Source organism: Oncorhynchus clarkii, chromosome 20 (assembly GCF_045791955.1).
Source record: "Oncorhynchus clarkii lewisi isolate Uvic-CL-2024 chromosome 20, UVic_Ocla_1.0, whole genome shotgun sequence".
Classification (NCBI taxonomy): domain Eukaryota; kingdom Metazoa; phylum Chordata; class Actinopteri; order Salmoniformes; family Salmonidae; genus Oncorhynchus; species Oncorhynchus clarkii.
Genome location: NC_092166.1, coordinates 37,751,044 through 37,771,593, shown reverse-complemented (window position 1 = coordinate 37,771,593; position 20,550 = coordinate 37,751,044). Strand labels below are relative to the sequence as shown.

At 45.2% G+C, this 20,550-nt stretch overlaps 2 protein-coding genes across 2 annotated transcripts in view; one reads left to right on the top strand and one right to left on the bottom strand.

Annotated features, from left to right (window-relative positions):
• The first annotated feature begins 181 nt into the window (after window positions 1-181).
• Window positions 182-4,317, top strand: LOC139376322 (baculoviral IAP repeat-containing protein 7-like). The gene is made up of 7 exons (XM_071118716.1): window positions 182-751; window positions 1,527-1,626; window positions 1,739-1,817; window positions 1,980-2,025; window positions 2,965-3,180; window positions 3,938-4,003; window positions 4,098-4,317. The coding sequence occupies exons 1-7, from the start codon at window positions 202-204 to the stop codon at window positions 4,298-4,300; spliced, it is 1,260 nt and encodes a 419-aa protein (XP_070974817.1). The 5' UTR covers window positions 182-201; the 3' UTR covers window positions 4,301-4,317.
• A 307-nt stretch (window positions 4,318-4,624) lies between these two features.
• LOC139376323 (sodium/potassium-transporting ATPase subunit beta-1-interacting protein 3-like) overlaps window positions 4,625-20,550 on the bottom strand; it is a 153,869-nt gene continuing 137,943 nt past the window's right edge. Inside the window, exons 6-7 of the mRNA XM_071118717.1 lie at window positions 12,127-12,211; window positions 4,625-9,738 (exon numbers count right to left, since the gene is read on the bottom strand). Of these exons, the coding sequence (XP_070974818.1) occupies window positions 9,729-9,738; window positions 12,127-12,211 (95 nt within the window). The 3' untranslated portion in view covers window positions 4,625-9,728. The remainder of the gene's footprint in view (window positions 9,739-12,126; window positions 12,212-20,550) is intronic.

Below are 20,550 nucleotides of genomic sequence, written 5' to 3'. Positions count from 1 at the left end.
ATTTACATTTACTACATCATGTCTACTACCCCTGAGTACAGGTTGCAGCTGCGAGGTTTGACCGCAGGGGACTGACTGCTTTCTGTTGAGTGAGTTCTGGAATGCTGCCTTACTGCGCAATCCCTTCATACAGCTGCAGGGAATATATGTCCAGCACTGTGCGCTCCGCGCTACCACAGTCCACTATGGAACGGAAAGGGGATGACTGGCACAGGACCGAAGGAGAAAGAAGACACCACAAGTCCCAGGATGACGGGTTACAGGAGCGAGATGCTGTATATTCTGGAGAAGCCCCAGATGCGAGGAGAGGAGGAGCGGATTCGAACTTTTGAAAACTGGCGGAGGGACACACCAGTCACCGCGGGCAACCTGGCCAGAGCGGGATTCTATTTTCTGGGGCCAGAAGATAAGGTTCAGTGCTTCTGTTGCGGAGGGATCCTGCGGTACTGGGTCCATGGGGACAGTCCGATCGTCGAACACAAGAGGCACTTCCCCACCTGTAGTTTCGTGCTGGGTAGAGCCGTTGGGAATATCCCGCTGTCTGTCGTTTCCAGGTCCCCTTCTGACTCCGTGGACGGCCAGCTGTTGAGCCAGCTCCAGAGGATGACCGTGGACGAACAGGGAACGGCCGGGCAGGCTGTCTACCCTGAGATGGAGTTAGAGGAATCCCGGCTCACCACCTTCCACAACTGGCACACGGGTGCTGCGGTCCAGCCCAATGTTCTGGCGAGGGCAGGATTCTTCTACACAGGTAAGCAATAGTCTTTGTTGATGGTGACAGTGTGTTGTGAATTGTTTCTGAATTTCTGAACTTTTCTGAATTATGTTGGGTACGTTTAATAACTTACTTATTGCTTTTGGTTCCCTATAAAGTCCCATTAAGGTTTGTTGAAGCTTTGCTTTTGGATAAAGTTAAGCACGCCTTGGCAATTACGCATTTGCTATTTGATATTCAAAAATAGCAGGGTAGTGGAACTGTGGTCACTACGAGTTTCCAGTCTTTGTGTGTGAGTTCATGTGACAATAGTGACGCTGAGTCATGTATTTGTGGACAGAAAAAGCTGGACAGGAGAAAATACCATCGCTGTAGTGCTTAGACTGTTGTGGTATTTAAAGCTTAGAAATTAAAGCGACTATGAGAGAGAATTAGAGAAACTACTTTTCCTTTGTTTGGAATTCAGTTTTGGAAATGCAATAATACAATCCACATTCTCACAGCAGGAATGTTTTGGGTGTGTATCATTGTGAACATTTGTCTCATTGTGTTTGTGTACACATACAGTTTCCCCTTGGTGTGTACTGTATGCATATGTGTGTTTGTTTGTGTGGGTGCATGAGTGTATTTGTATGTATGTGTACATGTGTTTGTTTACTTGTTTGTGTGTGTGTGTGTGTGTGTGTGTGGGAGAGAGAGAGAGAAAATGTGTTCCTTTAGTGTGTGTCTAATATTCAGGTAAACTCTGTGTCAGTGATTATGATATGTAAGTGCTGTGATAATACTTGGTCTGTGTCCCTCACACTCCTAGGCCACGGTGACAACGTAAAATGCTTTCACTGTGACGGAGGGCTGAGGAACTGGGAACCTGGAGATGACCCCTGGCAGGAGCATGCCAAGTGGTTCCCACGGTAACACACAACAGCACCAACACACACTACCTGTAAAAAGGCATTCTGTAAAGCCTTTGACCCTGTGTCCACGGTGCGGCTGGGTCAATAGGCTACTTCTTTCCTTTCTCAGATGTGACTTCCTGATCCAGACGAGAGGACGTGACTATGTCAGCAATATCCAGGCTACCCACTTCCACAGAGAGACTGTGGTAAGTACCTTTATACCTCAGTGTTGTCCTTCACTCTCATACATTGTCATACCAAAATCAAATATCATTTGCATATTCATAATGTGTCATCAGAACCGTTGTGGTCGCTGCAGTGTGTTAGGGCACTCCAGAATAGATCCTGAGGGTGGATTTGTTTTCCAGGGTGGATCACAGACACCGGTGTCTCAAGAAATTACTTCAGAAAATGGTGAGTCCCAGAATACAAATGAAAACATTGAAACTTACATTACATCCGCTTCATTCTCTTGACCCCAAATGAAATTACAAGGTAATCCGTCCCATGTGTTAACCTGTGCTGAACAAACACAATAAATATGGATTGCCTTGGAAACGAATACGCTGCTTCCCCTTGGCTGCAGACTAAGAGGATGTAGTATTTCGGAAGTGGGACCTTAATCATGTGAATGTAGCTGGATAATGACAAATACTGCTTGTTTCAGCTGTTTTAGAGAACAGGCAGAGGAACAGATGGATCCCTCAGTGGTGCTTTTCAATTGAGCTATTAGAGCACAACTGAAAACTGAATTTCTTCCTGTGGATAAATGTGTGTCAGAGGCGATGTGGGGCCCTGGGATGCCTACTCTATCAAGTCACACACCCTGGGGTACTGCTCTCTCTACTGGGCTGTTTATCAAATGATAGAATGCTCACACTTGTCATCACATACTGTTGCTGAATCTGCACTGCTATCCATCTGTTTTTACAGGAGTGGGAAAAAGTCATTGCTTTTGCTTGAACACACATATCTCTTTTGGTTTTCTCACGGAGAGAGAGATTGCCTCGGTTAGATATACTTTTTTTCAGTGCTTTTGGTTTTCAGTGAAACTCTCTCTCTCATATATATATCATTTTTCCCCACTTCCCACCTAACACCTGTCCTCTTTTCTTCTCTCCCCCATCCTCCATTCCTCTCTTCCTGTCTTCTTTTTCCTCTCCCCACCCTCCATTCCTCTCTTCCTGTCTTCTTTTTCCTCTCCTCCACCCTTCATTCCTCTCTTCCTGTCTTTTTTCCTCTCCCCCATCCTCCATTCCTCTCTTCCTGTCTTCTTTTTCCTCTGCCCCACCCTCCATTCCTCTCTTCCCTCTTTCTTTTGATCCCTCTCCCGGCATCTCCTCCCTCTGCCAGACGTGGTGGGTGGTCTGGGCACACCCTCAGTCATGCTGTCTCCTGTGGTCCAGACGGTGCTCCAGATGGGCTTTGAGGCTGGCCTGCTGGAGAGTCTGGTCCAGACCAAGTACCTGCTGACCGGCCAGCACTACACCTCCGTGTCTGGCCTGGTCACTGACGTACTGGCTGCTGAGGAGGAGGACAGGACCAGGGGGCTGCAGAGCAGAGTCCAGGGTAAGTATGGTGATCATGATAAGGATTATATTAAGAATGATGGATTGAATTTACATATAGCTTCCTGATGCTCAATGCACATTGTAAGGCCCTTACAGAAAAACTGCATGATTTCACATGTGGAAACTTGTTTTTGGAACACTTCCCATGTGATCACGTGTTCACATGTGTAGTTTCATGTTATCACATGTTGCTTTACATGTTGTCACTTTATCACATCAACTTCACGTAAGATCACATTAAATCATGTTCTTGAAAAACTTCACGTGATCACATGTGAAATTCATGTATTTTTTTCCATAAGGGTGGCAATGGGTTCTTTTAGATAGGGCAAATGTCTAGAGATTGACCCTTACTAACCCCTGTGAGCTATACCCAGGCAGGTGCTGCTAATATACACCCTGGTAGTGGATAAGGTACTTGTCTTGAGGTAGGGACCAGCAGGTGGGCTGGGTAGAGTCCAGGGACCCACAGAGCAGGGGTAAAGGCCATAACTTTAATAAACAGCCTAAAACTTTTACCCTAAGGGGTGTCCTAAAAATAGCCTGCCGAGAACCATGTTGGTATTTTCAACTCTGATGTTGACCACGTTCATAGTTTTACACATCCCTTTGATATTCTCGTGCATCTGAATTGATTGGATTGACACTGAGAATCAACAAATGGAGACTCTTGTTAACGATGTAAATAGATCATGTCACCGTGTGTAACCATGTGTCTCACACTTGTTTACTGTTTGTGTTTTCTGTCCCATCAGAGCCGGTGGAGAGACAGGGTCCCAGTGCAGGAGGGGTCAGGACACAGACACCCATCAGAGAAAAAGGTCAGAGATCATATTACACACACACACACACACACACACACACACACACACACACACACACACACACACTTGTAAATTCATGTTTGTATTTCAGCAGTGGGAGACTCCACCCCTGAGGAGCTCCTACGTCAGCTGCAGGAGGAGCGGACATGTAAGGTGTGTATGGACAAGCTGGTATCCATGGTCTTCATCCCCTGTGGTCACCTGGTGGTGTGTAGCGACTGTGCTGCCAGCCTGCGTCACTGCCCCATCTGCAGAGCCACCATCAGAGGCAGCGTCCGAGCATTCATGTCCTGAGAGTCACATTCAAGTACAAGACCCTTGTGTGAGTCGGAGTGTGTATGTGTGTATATTCGTATGACAAAAGTATACCTAATACACCAACACACAATATCCTTGTTTCACTTTTAGGCGTTTGTTGGCCTTTGACAAATGAAGAGAGATTCTACAACCCCTCGGGGCGGCTCATCTTTCTATAGGTGCTGTGAGAATTTTGTGAAAATGTCCCCTGGATTTTAGATGCCTGACAGATCTGACCCATTCTCCTAACCACTGTTCAGCTGTTGATTTGCCCTGCTCAAAATAACCTCCAAAATCAAAATGGCTTCTTTTTGGCAGTAGTAGAAGTTGTTGAATATATTTATTTTGATACAGTAAACACATTTCCAATATCATTATTGGTGTTTACAGAGATCAACTGGCAGAGCAAGAGTATCAGTCCAACTGCACATCAGATTACAGTTAGTTTGTACAAATACTAAAAAGAATCCCTAAAACAAATTACCCAGAATCAGTTTATTAAAAGTACACATCATTTGGCCTCCCGAGTGGCGCAGCGGTCTTAGGCACTGCATCGCAGTGCTTGAGGCGTCACTACAGACCCGGGTGCAACCCGGAGACCCATGAGGTGGTGCACAATTGGCCCAGCATCGTCCAGGTTAGGGGAGGGTTTGGCCGGCCGTGATGTCCTTGTCCCATCGCACTCTAGCGACTCCTGTGGCGGGCCGGGCGCATACACGCTGACACAGTTGCCGGTTGTACGGCGTTTCCTCCGACACATTGGTGCGGCTGGCTTCCGGGTTGGGCGAGCAGTGTGTCAAGAAGCAATGCGGAATGGCAGGGTCGTGTTTCGATGGACGTATGGCTTTCGACCTTTGCCTCTCCCGAGTCCGTACGGGAGTTGCAGCGATGGGACAAGACTGTAACTACCAATTGAATACCACGAACTTGAGGATAAAAAGTACAAGATTTGTTGACAAACTGATATTTACACTATTGAACACAGCACAGGTCTGGACAAATATGATTACATAATTGAGTCACATGAAGAGGACTACAGAGGATACAAAATAAAGACAAATACAAATAGAAAAACAATTATCTACAAAGTGGACTTTTTTTTTCCAGTGGTATCCATTACATGACCACAATAGGCTCCTACTAACCAATGTCAGGCTCTTCCATTCCCTGTTGCAGAGGCTGTTTTGCATTGAAAGGAAAAAAAATGTTCCTGTAAATCTAATTATTTTAGGTGTCTAAAGATATTTTTTTATCAAGACATAATGTGCAGTGTGTGTTCGCTGTTGGTAATAATCCTGGCTACAGTTCATAAAGTGTATCTGGTCCTTTGTTCATAAGTATTGACAGACAGCCATGGCTTGGTATTGATAAGCTCGGGTTTATTCATTGGAGTGCAACATAGAGTATTACAGATAGAAATGTAATGCATAGAGCTGGCATTATCTATGACAGAATGATGTCTATTGCACAATACATCTATATCTGAATCTTCTGTAACATTGCACTGTCCTGAAATGTTACATTTACACCTCAAATTATACCTTATTCCCTATATAGTGCACTACTTCAGGATATCATTTGGAACAAGGCCCATAGTTTACAATCATTATTTTTTGCACCATCACTGAAGCCACTACCACTGTTCTGCAAACGCATTCATATGAAGCCAATATCAGTTAATATCATCAGCTCAGAAGCCTGTCTATCAAGCCCACAAGGGGATAAGGTGTTGATCAGGTGCTGGAAACATGAGACCGAACCAAATTCCAGTCTCCATACGTGCTGTGTTCAAGGCTATTTTGATTAAGTAGAAAACAAGCTTTGATTTAACAAGGGTATTCATCACATTCATGCCACAGCAGATTGCATCAAGACAAACGATACAAATAAATACAGATGAATGTAGAGGCTTCAGTTGGAACTAAGAAGTACATTTGTTCTTCTGAACGGCGTCAAGTATAAGACTGAATGGATAGCATGGAGATAAAGAAGTATACAGTGAGATATAGGCTTCATACATACATGCAGGGTAGTACACTGCACCTTTCTATGGGGTCCAGTAGGCCAATAAGCCAAACAGTGTATTATATCTTATCAATAAACTTTATGCCATGAAACCCTAAATGACAAAGCAGAGGGCTTTGTTGAAGTCCAGAACAGAAACATATTCAGTAGTATTTGAATGTGTACATGACTACATTCAACAGCAGGGCGCAGTAGTGGTACACAGGAAGATTAAGGCAGAAAGTGGACAGTCCAGGGAGATGAGGTGCTCTTAGGCACGGATCTATGATCAGTCGCCCCTTCTCAAATCTTGATGAGGGATAAAACACAAAACTCACCTTAGATTAGTGTCTAGTGGCAACTCCATTCTACTCATAAAGGGACACATCCAAAGACCCAGGCAGTTACACACTCTGTAACACAAAGTCCAAATACTCAGGAACTAGCCCCCATCTTAAAGTTTGGACAAAATAGTTTATGTCTATGGATTGTGGGATAATTGCTCCCCAAACCCACAGAGACCCAAACATAGAATAGATTATTACTGTATAATACAGAATATCCACAGTTATCATACAAAACCCATAAAAAAAAAGGATTAAAATGTATCACAGTTGAATCATCGATCTATAGATGGAATGATAGAGAAAACAGCTGGTGTACAGTATGGCTCTGCTCTCTTGCTTTGCTATATTTGTGCTACTTAAAACCATTTACACTCCATTCAATACCTTTGTATGCCATGGAGGGGAAATGTAGACAAACTACCTCTCATATCGCATACTATTCTGGATAGGAAATACAGTGAGCCACAGTGTATGACTTATGATCAACTGTCAAACACTCACAGTAGTTGGAGGCAGTTGGGTTTTTGGACAGGGGCTTTAAGACACATCTAAATCCTGACACAAACCTCAAAGCTCCACACCATTAACTGTAAAACAAGGTGACAGATAAACCGTTTTCCTTTCATTCCATCCCGCTCTACAGTTTAAAGATGAAGTCTACTGAAACACTGTATATCATAACCTGTCACATCACTGTGAGTAAGACTAGATTAACAAAGACTCAAACATTATTGCCTGTTACTGTAATACCTTAAGCTATCTCTGTTATGAGGTTGTTGTTGTTTAGTTTGCATTTCAAAACCCTGACTCAGTCTTTTTCCACCTTCTATTTTTGACTGAAGCCCCTGTAGGTTTGGTTGCTTTGTTTCCCTACCTCCCTCCCTCCCCGTCTCCCACTCCTTTCCCCCTTCCCTCCCTACCTCTTACTGCTTTTCCTGTGTATTTATGTGCACAGATCCTGGCCTCAAGTAAACAGCAGAACACAATAGTTCATTCCATTCCACAGGCTCAACTGTAATTCAGCCTAAGAGGATCTGTGACCAAGCCATAATAACACTCCAAACCACAAAGCCGCAGACAGAGAGGCCTTTCAGACCAGAGAACAGGAGGAAGGATGAACTGTCGGGTTCACACAAGTTTATATGTGTGTGTATATACATATATACAGTACCAGTCAACAATTTGGACACACCTACTGATTCCAGGGTTTCCTTTATTTTTACAGTTTTCTATATTGTAGAATAATAGTGAAGACATCAAAACTCTGAAATAACACATATGGAATCATGTAGTAAGCAAAAAAGTGTTCAACAAATCAAAATATACTTTATATTTGAGATTCTTCAAAGTAACCACCCTTTGCCTTGATGACAGCTTTGCACTCTCTTGGCATTCTCTCAACCAGCTTCATGAGGTAGTCACCTGGAATACATTTCAATTAACAGGTGAGCCTTTTTACAAATTAATTTGTGGAATTTCTTTCCTTCTTAATGCGTTTGAGTCAATCAGTTGTGTTGTGACAAGGTAGGGGTGGTATACAGAAGATAGCCCTATTTGGTAAAAGACCAAGTCCATATTATGGCAAGAACAGCTCAAATAAGCAAAGAGAAATGACAGTCCATCATTATTTTAAGACATGAAGGTCAGTCAATCTGGAAAAATTCAATAACTTTTAAAGATTCTTCAAGTGCAGTCGCAAAAACCATCAAGCGCTATGATGAAACTGGCTCACATGAGGACTGCCACAGGAAAGGAAGACCCAGAGTTACCTCTACTGCAGAGGATAAGTTCATTAGAGTTAACTGCCTCAGAAATTGCAGCCCAAATAAATGCTTCACAGAGTTCAAGTAACAGACACATCTCAACATCAACTGTTCAGAGGAGACTGCGTGAATCAGGCCATGGTTGAATTGCTGCAAAGAAACCACTACTAAAGGACACCAATAATAAGAAGAGACTTGCTTGGGCCAAGAATCACGAGTAATCAACATTAGACCGGTGGTCTGATGAGATCAAATTAGAGATTTTTGGTTCCAACCGCTGTGTCTTTGTGAGATGCAGAGTAGGTGAATGGAATATCTCCACATGTGTGGTTCCCACCGTGAAGCATGGAGGAGGAGGTGTGGGGGTGCTTTGCTGGTGACACTGACACTTTAGAATTCAAGGCACTCTTTTTACCAGCATGGCTACCACAGCATTCTGCAGCAATACGTCATCCCATCTGGTTTAAGCTTATTGGGACTATAATTTGTTTTTCAACAGGACAATGACCCAACACACCTCCAGGCTGTGTAAGGGTTATTTTACCAAGAAGCAGAGTGATGGAGTGCTGCATCAGATGCCTTGGCCACCACAATCACCTGACCTCAACCCAATTGAGATGGTTTGGCATGAGTTGGACTGCAGAGTGAAGGAAAAGCAGCCAACAAGTGCTCAGCATGTGGGAACTCGTTCAAGGCTGTTGGAAAAGCATTCCAGGTGAAGCTGGTTGAGAGAATGTGAGAGTGTGCAAAGCTGTCATCAAGGCAAAGGCTGGCTACTAATTGATTCCATATGTGTTATTTCAAAGCGTCAATGTTTTCACTTTTATGCTGCAATGTAGAAAATAGTAATAAAGAAAACCCCTTGAATGGTGTGTCCAAACTTTTGACTGGTACTGTATTTATAGCTATGATCTATAGATAGATCACTAGTTCTGATAGAACAATGGACAGAAATACAGCCATTGACAGCAGGTAGTGGATGTCTCTGTTGTCGGATGCCGTTTGTAGTTAATTTATAATTTATAATTTATATTTGAGTACACAGTAAGAGATCAGACCCATGTTACACTGTAATTACCCCCTCCCCATCCCCCAACCCTATCCTCTCCTTCCCTCCCACTAACAACAGAACTGGGAAGTACAGTCATCCTTAAGCAGAGCACCAGTAATTTACATGTTTGAAGGACTGAAGAGATGTAGAGAACCAGAGGAATGTCTGGCCTGCCCCAGTGAATTCTCGGACGGTTGTTGTGTCAGTCAGAGCAGCCACTTTGTTTCCATCGGAACCTGCAATGTTGCCTTCTGCCCTATTTACGTAGACCTGGAGGTGATAGAACACAGAAGACAGTGAGTGGGTGAGGAACACATGCACATGAGTACACAGGATTTCCAGGACATTTATTATCTAGGCTTTATATCCCTAGTGCTGGAGGAGGGGAAAACATTCCTTCTCTCTCATTTGCAACAGAGATGATGAAGCTATCAGGAGAGATGTCCTGCAGGCTAATAATACTTCCATTTGGGCTAAGGGAAATTAAAGGACTGACGCCACTGCCCAAATTGTTATTAAGTTTCCTGCATAATTGAATAGATCATTCCAATGGAAGCTGTGAGGGTGGTTATAAGGCAGAGAACCTCCAATCCATGGTATTTCTACAGGTAACTGCCAAAATAAAGGAAACACTTGAGTAAATGAGGTACACAAAGTATGTTGAAAGCAGGTGCTTGCACACAGGTGTGGAATTAACATCTCAGCGTGCTTAGGGTCGTATAAAATGCCCAGTTGCCCATTATTTAGGCTACCAAGGCTAGAAGAAGAGATCTCAGTGACTTTGAAAGTGTGGTGATTGTAGGGGCAGGTTTAGCAGGAGCTTCAGTGATGAAGACTGGTGAACTTGCTGATGTTTCATGATATGGCCGTCGCAGCCGCCAGAACTAGACCCAATTTTGAACACCTGTGGGAGATTCTGGAGTGGCGCCTAAGGCAGTTTTTTCCACCACCATCAACACAACACCAAATGATGGAATTTCTCATGGAAGACTGGTGTGGCATCCCTCCAACAGAGTTCCAGACACTTGTAGAATCTATGCCAAGGTGCGTTGAAGGTCGTCTGGCAGCTTGTGGTGGCCCTATTAAAACAATATGTTTGTGTTTCCTTTATTTGGCAGTTACCTGTATGTCTATATGCATAAATGCACAAACACACACACGCACACACACACACAATGACATGACAAACCTACATATTCCCCTAAGCCTTCAGACAAGATATAGCAGGTTTAATAGTGTTGTTTACTCCAGTCAGGCTTATTCATTCTCCCACACAGAGCTAGCAGAACCAGAAAGAACGTTGATACGAGTCACAGAAGAATAGTCTACCATGATACGGTTGTTATGTACTTCATCCCAATAACAAAACCTGTACAATTCATATATTTATTGATTTGATATGGGCTAATCTTTAATGAAAACACACTGGGCTGATGTGTTGAGGTATTGAAGTGCATGGTTAACTGGATCAGACAGGAAACCTAACTCAAGTCTCCCACACACTAGCCTATTTCTCATATTCACCCACCCAGAAAGGGAGCCTAACTCTAGACTACCCCACACTAGCCTATTTTTCATATTCACCCACCCAGAAAGGGAGCCTAACTCTAGACTCCCCCACACTAGCCTATTTCTCATATTCACCCACCCAGAAAGGGAGCCTAACTCTAGACTCCCACACACTAGCCTATTTCTCATATTCACCCACAGACAGGGAGCCTAACTGGCTAAACACTAGCCTATTTCTCATATTCACCCACCCAGAAAGGGAGCCTAACTCTAGACTCCCACACACTAGCCTATTTCTCATATTCACCCACCCAGAAAGGGAGCCTAACTCTAGACTCCCACACACTAGCCTATTTCTCATATTCACCCGCCCAGACAGGGAGCCTAACTGGCTATACACTAGCCTATTTCTCATATTCACCCACCCAGACAGGGAGCCTAACTGGCTATACACTAGCCTATTTCTCATATTCACCCACCCAGACAGGGAGCCTAACTGGGCATACACTAGCCTATTTCTCATATTCACCCACAGACAGGGAGCCTAACTGGGCATACAGTAGCAGACGTGTTGGTGAGGAAAAAGTATTAACACCTACCAACATGTCCCAAATGACACCCTATTCCCTATCAACTTTTTTTTGCCAGAGCCACATACCTTTATCACTGGCCAAAGGTAGTGTACTATTTACAGTAGGAACATGTCCAAAGCTCTGTCCTGTTTTCTCTGGGACCATATAAAATGCCCCGACCCCTATGACATCACACCATGGAACCAATGATCTGCTGTCATTTTTAATTGCGTGCTTGTTAGGTGAAAACTGAAAAGCCGATCAGAGTTGAGTAATTAAGGGCTTATTCCAATTAACACTGTGTTAACAAAGAATAAGTTACATCTTAATTCATCTCAAAGACTAGCTGCAGAGAAACAAAGTCATGCAAGAGAGAGTTCTCAGCACAATGGTAAAGGTCCTAGCTCAGAGAAACATGAGAAGCGCTATTAGAATACATAACACTATGTACTGCCTAGACTCCCTTTGGAAGACACGATACAGTGTTCATATAATGAAAACTAACTGACACATACAGAAACATAAAGAACTCACAGACAAGAACAAATACCCCCCACCCCACACACACCCTACTTACAGGTACATGGGCTTTAAGAGGAGGTGGGATGGTTTCTCATTGACATGGTAGAGAGGGAAGGGGTCAAATCCACCAACAAAATCAACTGAAAACAAAAGGATCAAATGGTAAAATGACAAATGCGATCAGAAGATGACAGACGTTGATAGGCAGAAAGAAACCAGAGTAAAACAACATCCCATGACAGATATGGATTGACAAAATGGAAGAAAACAATAGTGATTATGGTAAATTAAAGTAGAGAGAAAAGAGCCCAATGCTACAAAACACAGAGTTAGACATACAGCATGAGAGGGCTCACAGACAAGTGTTGACATTCCAAGGGGGTACCAAAAAATACATCCAAAAACAAACTTTCCATATTTCTATTGACTATCTGAGGTAGAGGCACACTTCTGTGAGCCCAGGGCACGAGGAGAGAGCTGTCAAAATAAGCTCTTTATCGCTGAAAAACAGAGGGTGACCTTCACTAAGTGACAGGCCGACAAACTAACTCTGTTTATTTACTCCGAAAAAGAGAAGTACAGAGTGCTGCAAACAGTCAGAGAGAGGGAGAGAGAGAGAGGGGAAAAGAGAGAGGAAAGAACTTTTCGACTTTTCACTGACACAGAGCCAATGAGATGAGGTTAAAGGAGTGTGTGAAAACAGCATGTGCATGTATTATCTAAATTGATCTGAGAGCCCAGTAAACACCACAGAGGACAGGATGCAGTGAAACTGGCTCAATGGATCTGAGAGCCCAGTAAACACCACAGAGGACAGGATGCGGTGAAACTGGCTCAATGGATCTGAGAGCCCAGTAAACACCACAGAGGACAGGATGCAGTGAAACTGGCTCAATGGATCTGAGAGCCCAGTAAACACCACAGAGGACAGGATGCAGTGAAACTGGCTCAATGGATCTGAGAGCCCAGTAAACACCACAGAGGACAGGATGCAGTGAAACTGGCTCAATGGATCTGAGAGCCCAGTAAACACCACAGAGGACAGGAAGCAGTGAAACTGTCTCAATGGATCTGAGAGCCAAGTAAACACCATAGAGGACAGGATGCGGTGAAACTGGCTCAATGGATCTGAGAGCAAAGTAAACACCATAGAGGACAGGATGCAGTGAAACTGGCTCAATGGATCTGAGAGCCAAGTAAACACCATAGAGGACAGGATGCAGTGCAACTGGCTCAATGGATCTGAGAGCCCAGTAAACACCACAGAGGACAGGAAGCAGTGAAACTGTCTCAATGGATCTGAGAGCCAAGTAAACACCATAGAGGACAGGATGCAGTGCAACTGGCTCAATGGATCTGAGAGCCCAGTAAACACCATAGAGGACAGGATGCAGTGCAACTGGCTCAATGGATCTGAGAGCCCAGTAAACACCACAGAGGACAGGATGCAGTACAACTGGCTCAATGGATCTGAGAGCCCAGTAAACACCACAGAGGACAGGAAGCAGTGAAACTGGCTCAATGGATCTGAGAGCCCAGTAAACACCACAGAGGACAGGATGTGGTGAAAATGGCTCAATGGATCTGAGAGCCCAGTAAACACCATAGAGGACAGGATGCAGTGAAACTGGCTCAATGGATCTGAGAGCCCAGTAAACACCATAGAGGACAGGATGTGGTGAAACTGGCTCGTTTCAACAGGACAGTAATTTGGTGGTGGTTCTTGAAGATAACTAATCCTGACAGAAGTGGTTCCACTTCGATAAAAACACACACTGAGTAGTGGTCAGGAAACTGCTCCACTTGGAACAGTTGTTTTATGAGAGATTCAAACAGACAAACATAATATTTGAGGTAAATTGTAGGGACTAGAGTTCCTGATAGGTCAACTTATCTGTAGATAAAAAATAAAGATGAGTGACAAGCTAACATGTCTCTCTCTTCTGGCTCCATTCCGGTTCCTTGGGATTCTCAGTTTCCTCTCAGCCAGTTTCCTCTAGGCTGAGTTATCAGGAAGTGGCAGCTCCAGTAAGGTGAGTGACACGAACAAAGGATAAACACACACACACACGGCTGGCCTGGACTTGTCTGTACCAGTGATTTTCTCTGCCTTGATTAGAGGTGCGAGGTAAAATATTGTTAGGAGATAATGATGGATATAATTTAATATATAAAGACACAGATAATGATGGATATAATTTTCTCCCACATAGCAGAACAGTAAGACATAGAGCGAGAGAGAGAAAAGGGAGAGAGAGAGATTGACACGCCTGTCTTTGTGATTGTCTCCACCCACCTCCAGGTGTCTCCTGTTTTCCCCATTAGTCCCCGGTGTATTTATCCCTGTGTTTCCTGTCTCTCTGGGCCAGTTCGTCTTGTTTTGCAAAGTCAACCAGCGTTTCTCTTAGCTCCTATTTTTCCCAGTCTCTGTTTTTTCCAAGCCCTCCTGGTTTTGACTCTTGCCTGTCCTGATGCCAAATCCGCCTGCCTGACCACTCTGCCTGTTCTGACCTCGAACCTGCCTATCCCCTTGTACTGTTTGGACTTGGACCTGTTCACTGAACCCCTGCCTGTCCTGACCTCGAGCCTGCCTGTTGCCTGGTACTGTTTGGACTCTGACCTGGTTTATGAACTATCGCCTGTCCCCGACCTGCCTTTTGCCTACCCCTTTTGGTATAATAAATATCGGAGCTCAACCATATGCCTCCTGTGTCTGCATTTGGGCCTCGCCTTGTGCCCTAATAGAGATAAAGAGGTGGGGAAGATTGAGAGAAATAGTGACTGGGAAAATCACACTGTGCGAGACATGGTTTGTGATATAATTGTAATGTATTAATGTACCAAACTGAATATGGCAAAACTACAGCTGATGTTGTGCTGTTCCAGTGGTACATGTACTAACCTATTGTCACGCCCTGGCCTTAGTTATCTTTGTTTTCTTTATTGTTTTGGTTAGGTCAGGGTGTGACATGGGGGATTTATGTGTTTTGTCTGGTCTAGGGGTTTTTGTATGTTTATGGGGCTGTTTCCTTCCTAGGTAGTTTTTAGGTCTATGGTTGCCTAGATTGGTTCTCAATTAGAGGCAGGTGTTTATCGTTGTCTCTGATTGGGAACCATATATAGGCAGCCATATTCTGTGGGTACTTTGTGGGTGGTTGTCTTCTGTCTTTGTGTCATTGCCCCAGATAGGACTGTTTCGGTTTTCACATTTATTGTTTTGTATTTTGTAGTGTTCTTGTTTTTCGTCTATATTAAAGATGTTGAACACTAACCACGCTGCATTTTGGTCCTCCTCTCCTTCAGCGGAAGAAAGCCGTTACAGAAACACCCACCACAACAGGACCAAGCAGCGTGGTAACGGGCAGGAGCAGGAGAGGCAGCGATGTCAGGATTTCTGGACATGGGAGCAGAATCTGGACTATACAACTTGGGAAGAGATAGACAAGTGGGCGGTCGACCCAGGGAGAGTGCCGGAGCCCGCCTGGGATTTGCTGGAGCAGTGCGAGGAGGGTTACAGGAGAATGGAGTTCGAGAAACGAGCACGGCGGCGCGGTAGGAAGCCCGAGAGTCAGCCCCAAAAATGTATTGGGGGGAGGCACACAGGGAGTATGGCGAAGCCAGGTAGGGGACCTGCGCCAACTTCCTGTGCTTACCGGAGAGCGAGAAGGACCGGGCAGGCACCGTGTTATGCTGTGGAGCGCACGGTGTCTCCAGTGCGGGTGCATAGCTCGGTGCGGTACATTCCAGCTCCTCGTATTGGCCGGGCTAGAGTGGGCATCGAGCCAGGTAAGGTTGGCAGGCTCGGTGCTCAAGAGCTCCAGTGCACCAGCACGGTCCGGTCTATCCAGTGCCACCTACACGCACCAGCCCTCCGGTGGCAGCCCCCCGCACCAGACTTCCTGTGCGTGTCCAGAGCCCAGTACTCCCTGTTCTCCTCCCCGCACTCGCACTGAGGTGCGTGTCCTCGGCCCAGTAGCACCAGTGCCGGCACCACGTACCAGGCCTACAGTGCGCCTTTCCAGAGCTGCTAGAGTCTCCCGTCTGTCCAGAGCTGCTAGAGTCTCCCTCTTGTCCAGAGCTGCTAGAGTCTCCCTCTTGTCCAGAGCTGCTAGAGTCTCCCGCCTGTCCAGAGCTGCCACAGCCGCCAGTATGCAAGGAGCTGCCAGAGCCGCCAGTCTGCAAGGAGCCGCCAGAGCCGCCAGTCAGCCAGGATCCCCCAGAGCCGCCAGTCAGCCAGGATCCCCCAGAGCCGCCAGTCAGCCAGGATCTGCCAGAGCCGCCAGTCAGCCAGGATCTGCCAGAGCCGCCAGTCAGCCAGGATCTGCCAGAGCCGCCATTCAGCCAGGGTCTGCCAGAGCCGTCAGTCAGCCAGAAGCTGCCAGAGCCGTCAACCAGCCTGAGCTATCTCTCAGTCCTGAGCTACCCCTCAGTCCTGGGCTACCCCTCAGTCCTGGGCTACCCCTCAGTCCTGGGCTACCCCTCAGTCCTGGGCTACCCCTCAGTCCTGGGCTGCCCCTCAGTCCTGGGCTGCCCCTCAGTCCTGAGCTGCCCCTCAGTCCTGAGCTGCCCCTCAGTCCTGAGCTGCCCCTCAGTCCTGAGCTGCCCCTCAGTCCGGAGCTGCCCCTCAGTCCGGAGGAGTTTGTTTAGTGGAGTGGGGCCCTTTAGTAGGGTTGCCAATCCTAGGTCGGTGGCGAGGGTCGCCGTTCCTAGGAAGAGACTAAAGCGGACAAAGACTATGGTGGAGTGGGGTCCACGTCCTGCGCCAGAGCCGCCACCGTGGACAGACGCCCACCCAGACCTTCCCCTATGGATTTAGGTGTGCGGCCGGGAGTCCGCACCTTTGGGGGGGTACTGTCACACCCTTGCCTTAGTTATCTTTGTTTTCTTTATTATTTTGGTTAAGTCAGGGTGTGACATGGGGGATTTATGTGTTTTACCTGGTCTAGGGTTTTTTGTATGTTTATGGGGCTGTTTCCTTTCTAGGTAGTTTGTAGGTCTATGGTTGCCTAGATTGGTTCTCAATTAGAGGCAGCTGTCTATCGTTGTCTCTGATTGGGAACCATATTTAGGCAGCCATATTCTGTGGGTACTTTGTGGGTGGTTGTCTTCTGTCTTTGTGTCATTTCACCAGATAGGACTGTTTCGGTTTTCACATTTATTGTTTTGTATTTTGTAGTGTTCTTGTTTTTCGTCTATATTAAAGATGTTGAACACTAACCACGCAGCATTTTGGTCCTCCTCTCCTTCAGCGGAAGAAAGCCGTTACACCTATGTGCCAGTGTGGAGTAGTGGCCAGGAAATGTACGTTTTTATCGTATTAGAGAGGCAATTTCTCCCAGTGGAGTATATCTTTAAATCAAGTAAAGGTGCTCACCTTCTCCAAATTCAGTGTGGTGTGCAGTGCAGAACTGAGAAATGAACTTATCCCAACGATAAAGACTAGGTATTAAACCTGCGTCGTCCAAACCACTTAGATGTTATTCCACTGAGCTAAAGCCAAATATTAGCTCTGGGAGCAAAGTTACTCATCATGCAAGCAGTGTTGACTGAACCACCTCGACATGAAAACATGCCAGATATGACAGGTATGTGGGTCAATTTGTTCATGTGGAGTAAATACCTACACAGAGCAATATAAGGAAATTACAGTGTCACTAGAGGGGAAATGTTTAATGTCACAGGGGCTATGCTTAACTTCTTGGTGACAGGGGGCAGTATTTACACATCAGGATGAAATGCATGCACAAATTCAACTGCCTGCTACTCATCCCCAGAAGATAAGATATGCATATTAGTAGTATATTTGGATAGAAAACACACTGAAGTTTCTAAAACTGTTTGAATCATGTCTGTGAGTATAACATAACTTATTTAGCAGGCGAAACCCCGAGGACAAACCATTCAGAATTCTTTTTTTTGTTTGTTGAGGTCACTCTCTTTTCAATGAGATTTCATTGAGAATCCAGATTTCTAATGGACCTTCTTGTAGTTCCTACCACTTCCACTGGATGTCAACAGTCTTTAGAAATTGGTTGAGGTTTTTCCTTTGTGTAATGAAGAAGTACGGCCTTCTTGAACGAGGGTAACTTGTAGTATACTGTAAGATAGAGGCACGTGACCAGAAAGCTAGCTACAGTTTGTTTTCCTCCTGTATTGAACACAGATCATCCCGTCTTCAATTTTATCGATTATTTACGTAAAAAAATACCTAAAGTTGTATTACAAAAGTAGTTTGAAATGTTTTGGCAAAGTTTACAGGAAACTTTTGAGCTATTTTGTAGTCACATTGCGCAGGTTGGAACCGGTGTTTTTCTGGAACAAACGCAACAAATAAATTGACATTTTGGATATATATCGATGGAATTAATCGAAAAAAATGACTATTTGTGATGATTATGGGACATATTGGAATGCCAACAAAAGAAGCTTATCAAAGGTAAGGCATTAATTATATTTTTATTTCTGCGGGGTTGAAATATGCTTCTCTCTCTTTGTTTACTGGGGTGCTGTCTTCAGATAACAGCGTCTTTTGCTTTCGCCCGAAAAGAACTTTTGAAATCTGACATGTTGGCTGGATTCACAACAAGTGTAGCTTTAATTTGCTATCTTGCATGTGTGATTTAATGAAAGTTTGATTTTCATAGTAATTTATTTGAATTTGGCACTCTGCATGTTCCCTAGAATTTGGCCAGGTGGGAAGCTAGTGTCCCAGATATCCCAGAGAGGTTTTAACTAACAGAGACTAAGACCACCAATCTGTCACAATAACATTCTGAGAGAGAGGTTGGGGGGTTATGGGGTTGGAGGCAGACTGACAGTGTGGAAAAAGAAAAAAGAGGGAGATTGAAAGAAGATAAAACAAGAGGGAAGGAGAGAGATGGATGGGGAGCTAGAAAGAAGAACAGGGAAGGAGAGATGGCTGGGGAGCCACAAAGAAGATAAAACAACAGGGAAGGAGAGATGGATGGGGAACCACAAAGAAGATAAAACAACAGGGAAGGAGAGATGGATGGGGAGCCACAAAGAAGATAAAACAACAGGGAAGGAGAGATGGATGGGGAACCACAAAGAAGATAAAACAACAGGGAAGGAGAGATGGATGGGGAGCCACAAAGAAGATAAAACAACAGGGAAGGAGAGATGGATGGGGAACCACAAAGAAGATAAAACAACAGGGAAGGAGAGAGATGGGATGGGGAGCCAGAAAGAAGATAAAACAGGGAAGGAGAGAGATGGATGGGGAGCCAGAAAGAAGAACAATAAAACAACAGGGATAAAACAACTTCTCTTTTTTGCGTTCCTTCTTGTCTTTCTGTCTTCTTGTCTTCCCTTCCTCCTTCCCACCCTCCTTGTTCAGGCAGATCTTGTTGTGATGGTGATGAGTATGGGCTTTACTGAGACAGTGACTAAGCACAGTGGGGCGGTGGCCCATGCTAGAACCATGGGTGTGTTCGTAAATTCAATCTGGAGTGCCAGAGTGCGCTCTGGGCATTCGTAAATTCAGAGCGTTGTGAAATTGCTTGTTGGTAAATTCAGAGCGTATCGCTCTGGGAGTGCCGAGGAGTAGGGTTGATCCCAGAGGTCTGACCTCACAAGGGCAGTCAAGCACCCAAGCTAACTGGCTAATGTTGGCTAGCTTGCTAGCTACTTCCAGACACAATGAGAGAACACCTCATACTGATCATTTTAACCCCGCTAGCAGAGCGGGTTGGGCTGTTTTTATGTTATCTAGAGCGTTGGTGACAAACTGTGCTGCTGGCAACAATTTAATTATGTTTTTTCACCAGTCATATTCAACGGGTGTTGATCGTTCCTAAATTCATCAGTTGTTCTGTGCTCTGGCTCACTCAGATGAGAGTGCTCTGAAATCAGAGTAGATAGCCAGAGAGAACTTACGAACGCACCCTACGTCTCTACCGATCAGAGTTACACATACCCATTCATTCACCTCTCCTTCCTTCCTTTTTCTCTTTCCCTCGGATGCCCATCGGCTCCTACTCTACCACCCCAGGCCCACCCTTCTTCTCTCCTCCCTCTGTTGCCCTATGACTCCAGGGGATTTACTTAAACAGTGAGTCAGTACAGAGGAGCTCCGCAGTTAGCCGTCACGCTAACACTAGGATAACTCTCTGACCTACTTCCCAAAGAGGCTTTTCCCCTCCACTCGCTCTGCCTGGATGTCTGCTTTATACTGATAACTGGACGCGCACACATGTATGTGTGCAGTTACACACGCGCGCACACACATACACACTCCAGCTTATGTTGATAGGAACATAAAGCCTGAGAGACATGAAGCTGATCCTTGAGAGGACGGTGATGCTCACTGTCCTGTTATTCCTGGTTTTCCTTAGCCGGAGTGAGAGTGAGAGTGAGAGTGAGAGAGAGAGAGAGAGAGAGAGAGAGTGTGTGTGTGTGTGTGTGTTTTATCCCAATCGTCTTAAAGCAGGCATGAGTATTCTACTCTAAATCGCTCCGC

Bases quoted from the DNA above. Each gene is read 5' to 3' on its own strand.
- LOC139376322 (XM_071118716.1), top strand. From the start codon at position 202: ATGACTGGCACAGGACCGAAGGAGAAAGAAGACACCACAAGTCCCAGG. The intron at 2,026-2,964 runs GTGAGTCCCAGA...TCCCTCTGCCAG, and splicing joins AGAAATTACTTCAGAAAATG to ACGTGGTGGGTGGTCTGGGC. The intron at 3,181-3,937 runs GTAAGTATGGTG...CTGTCCCATCAG, and splicing joins GCTGCAGAGCAGAGTCCAGG to AGCCGGTGGAGAGACAGGGT.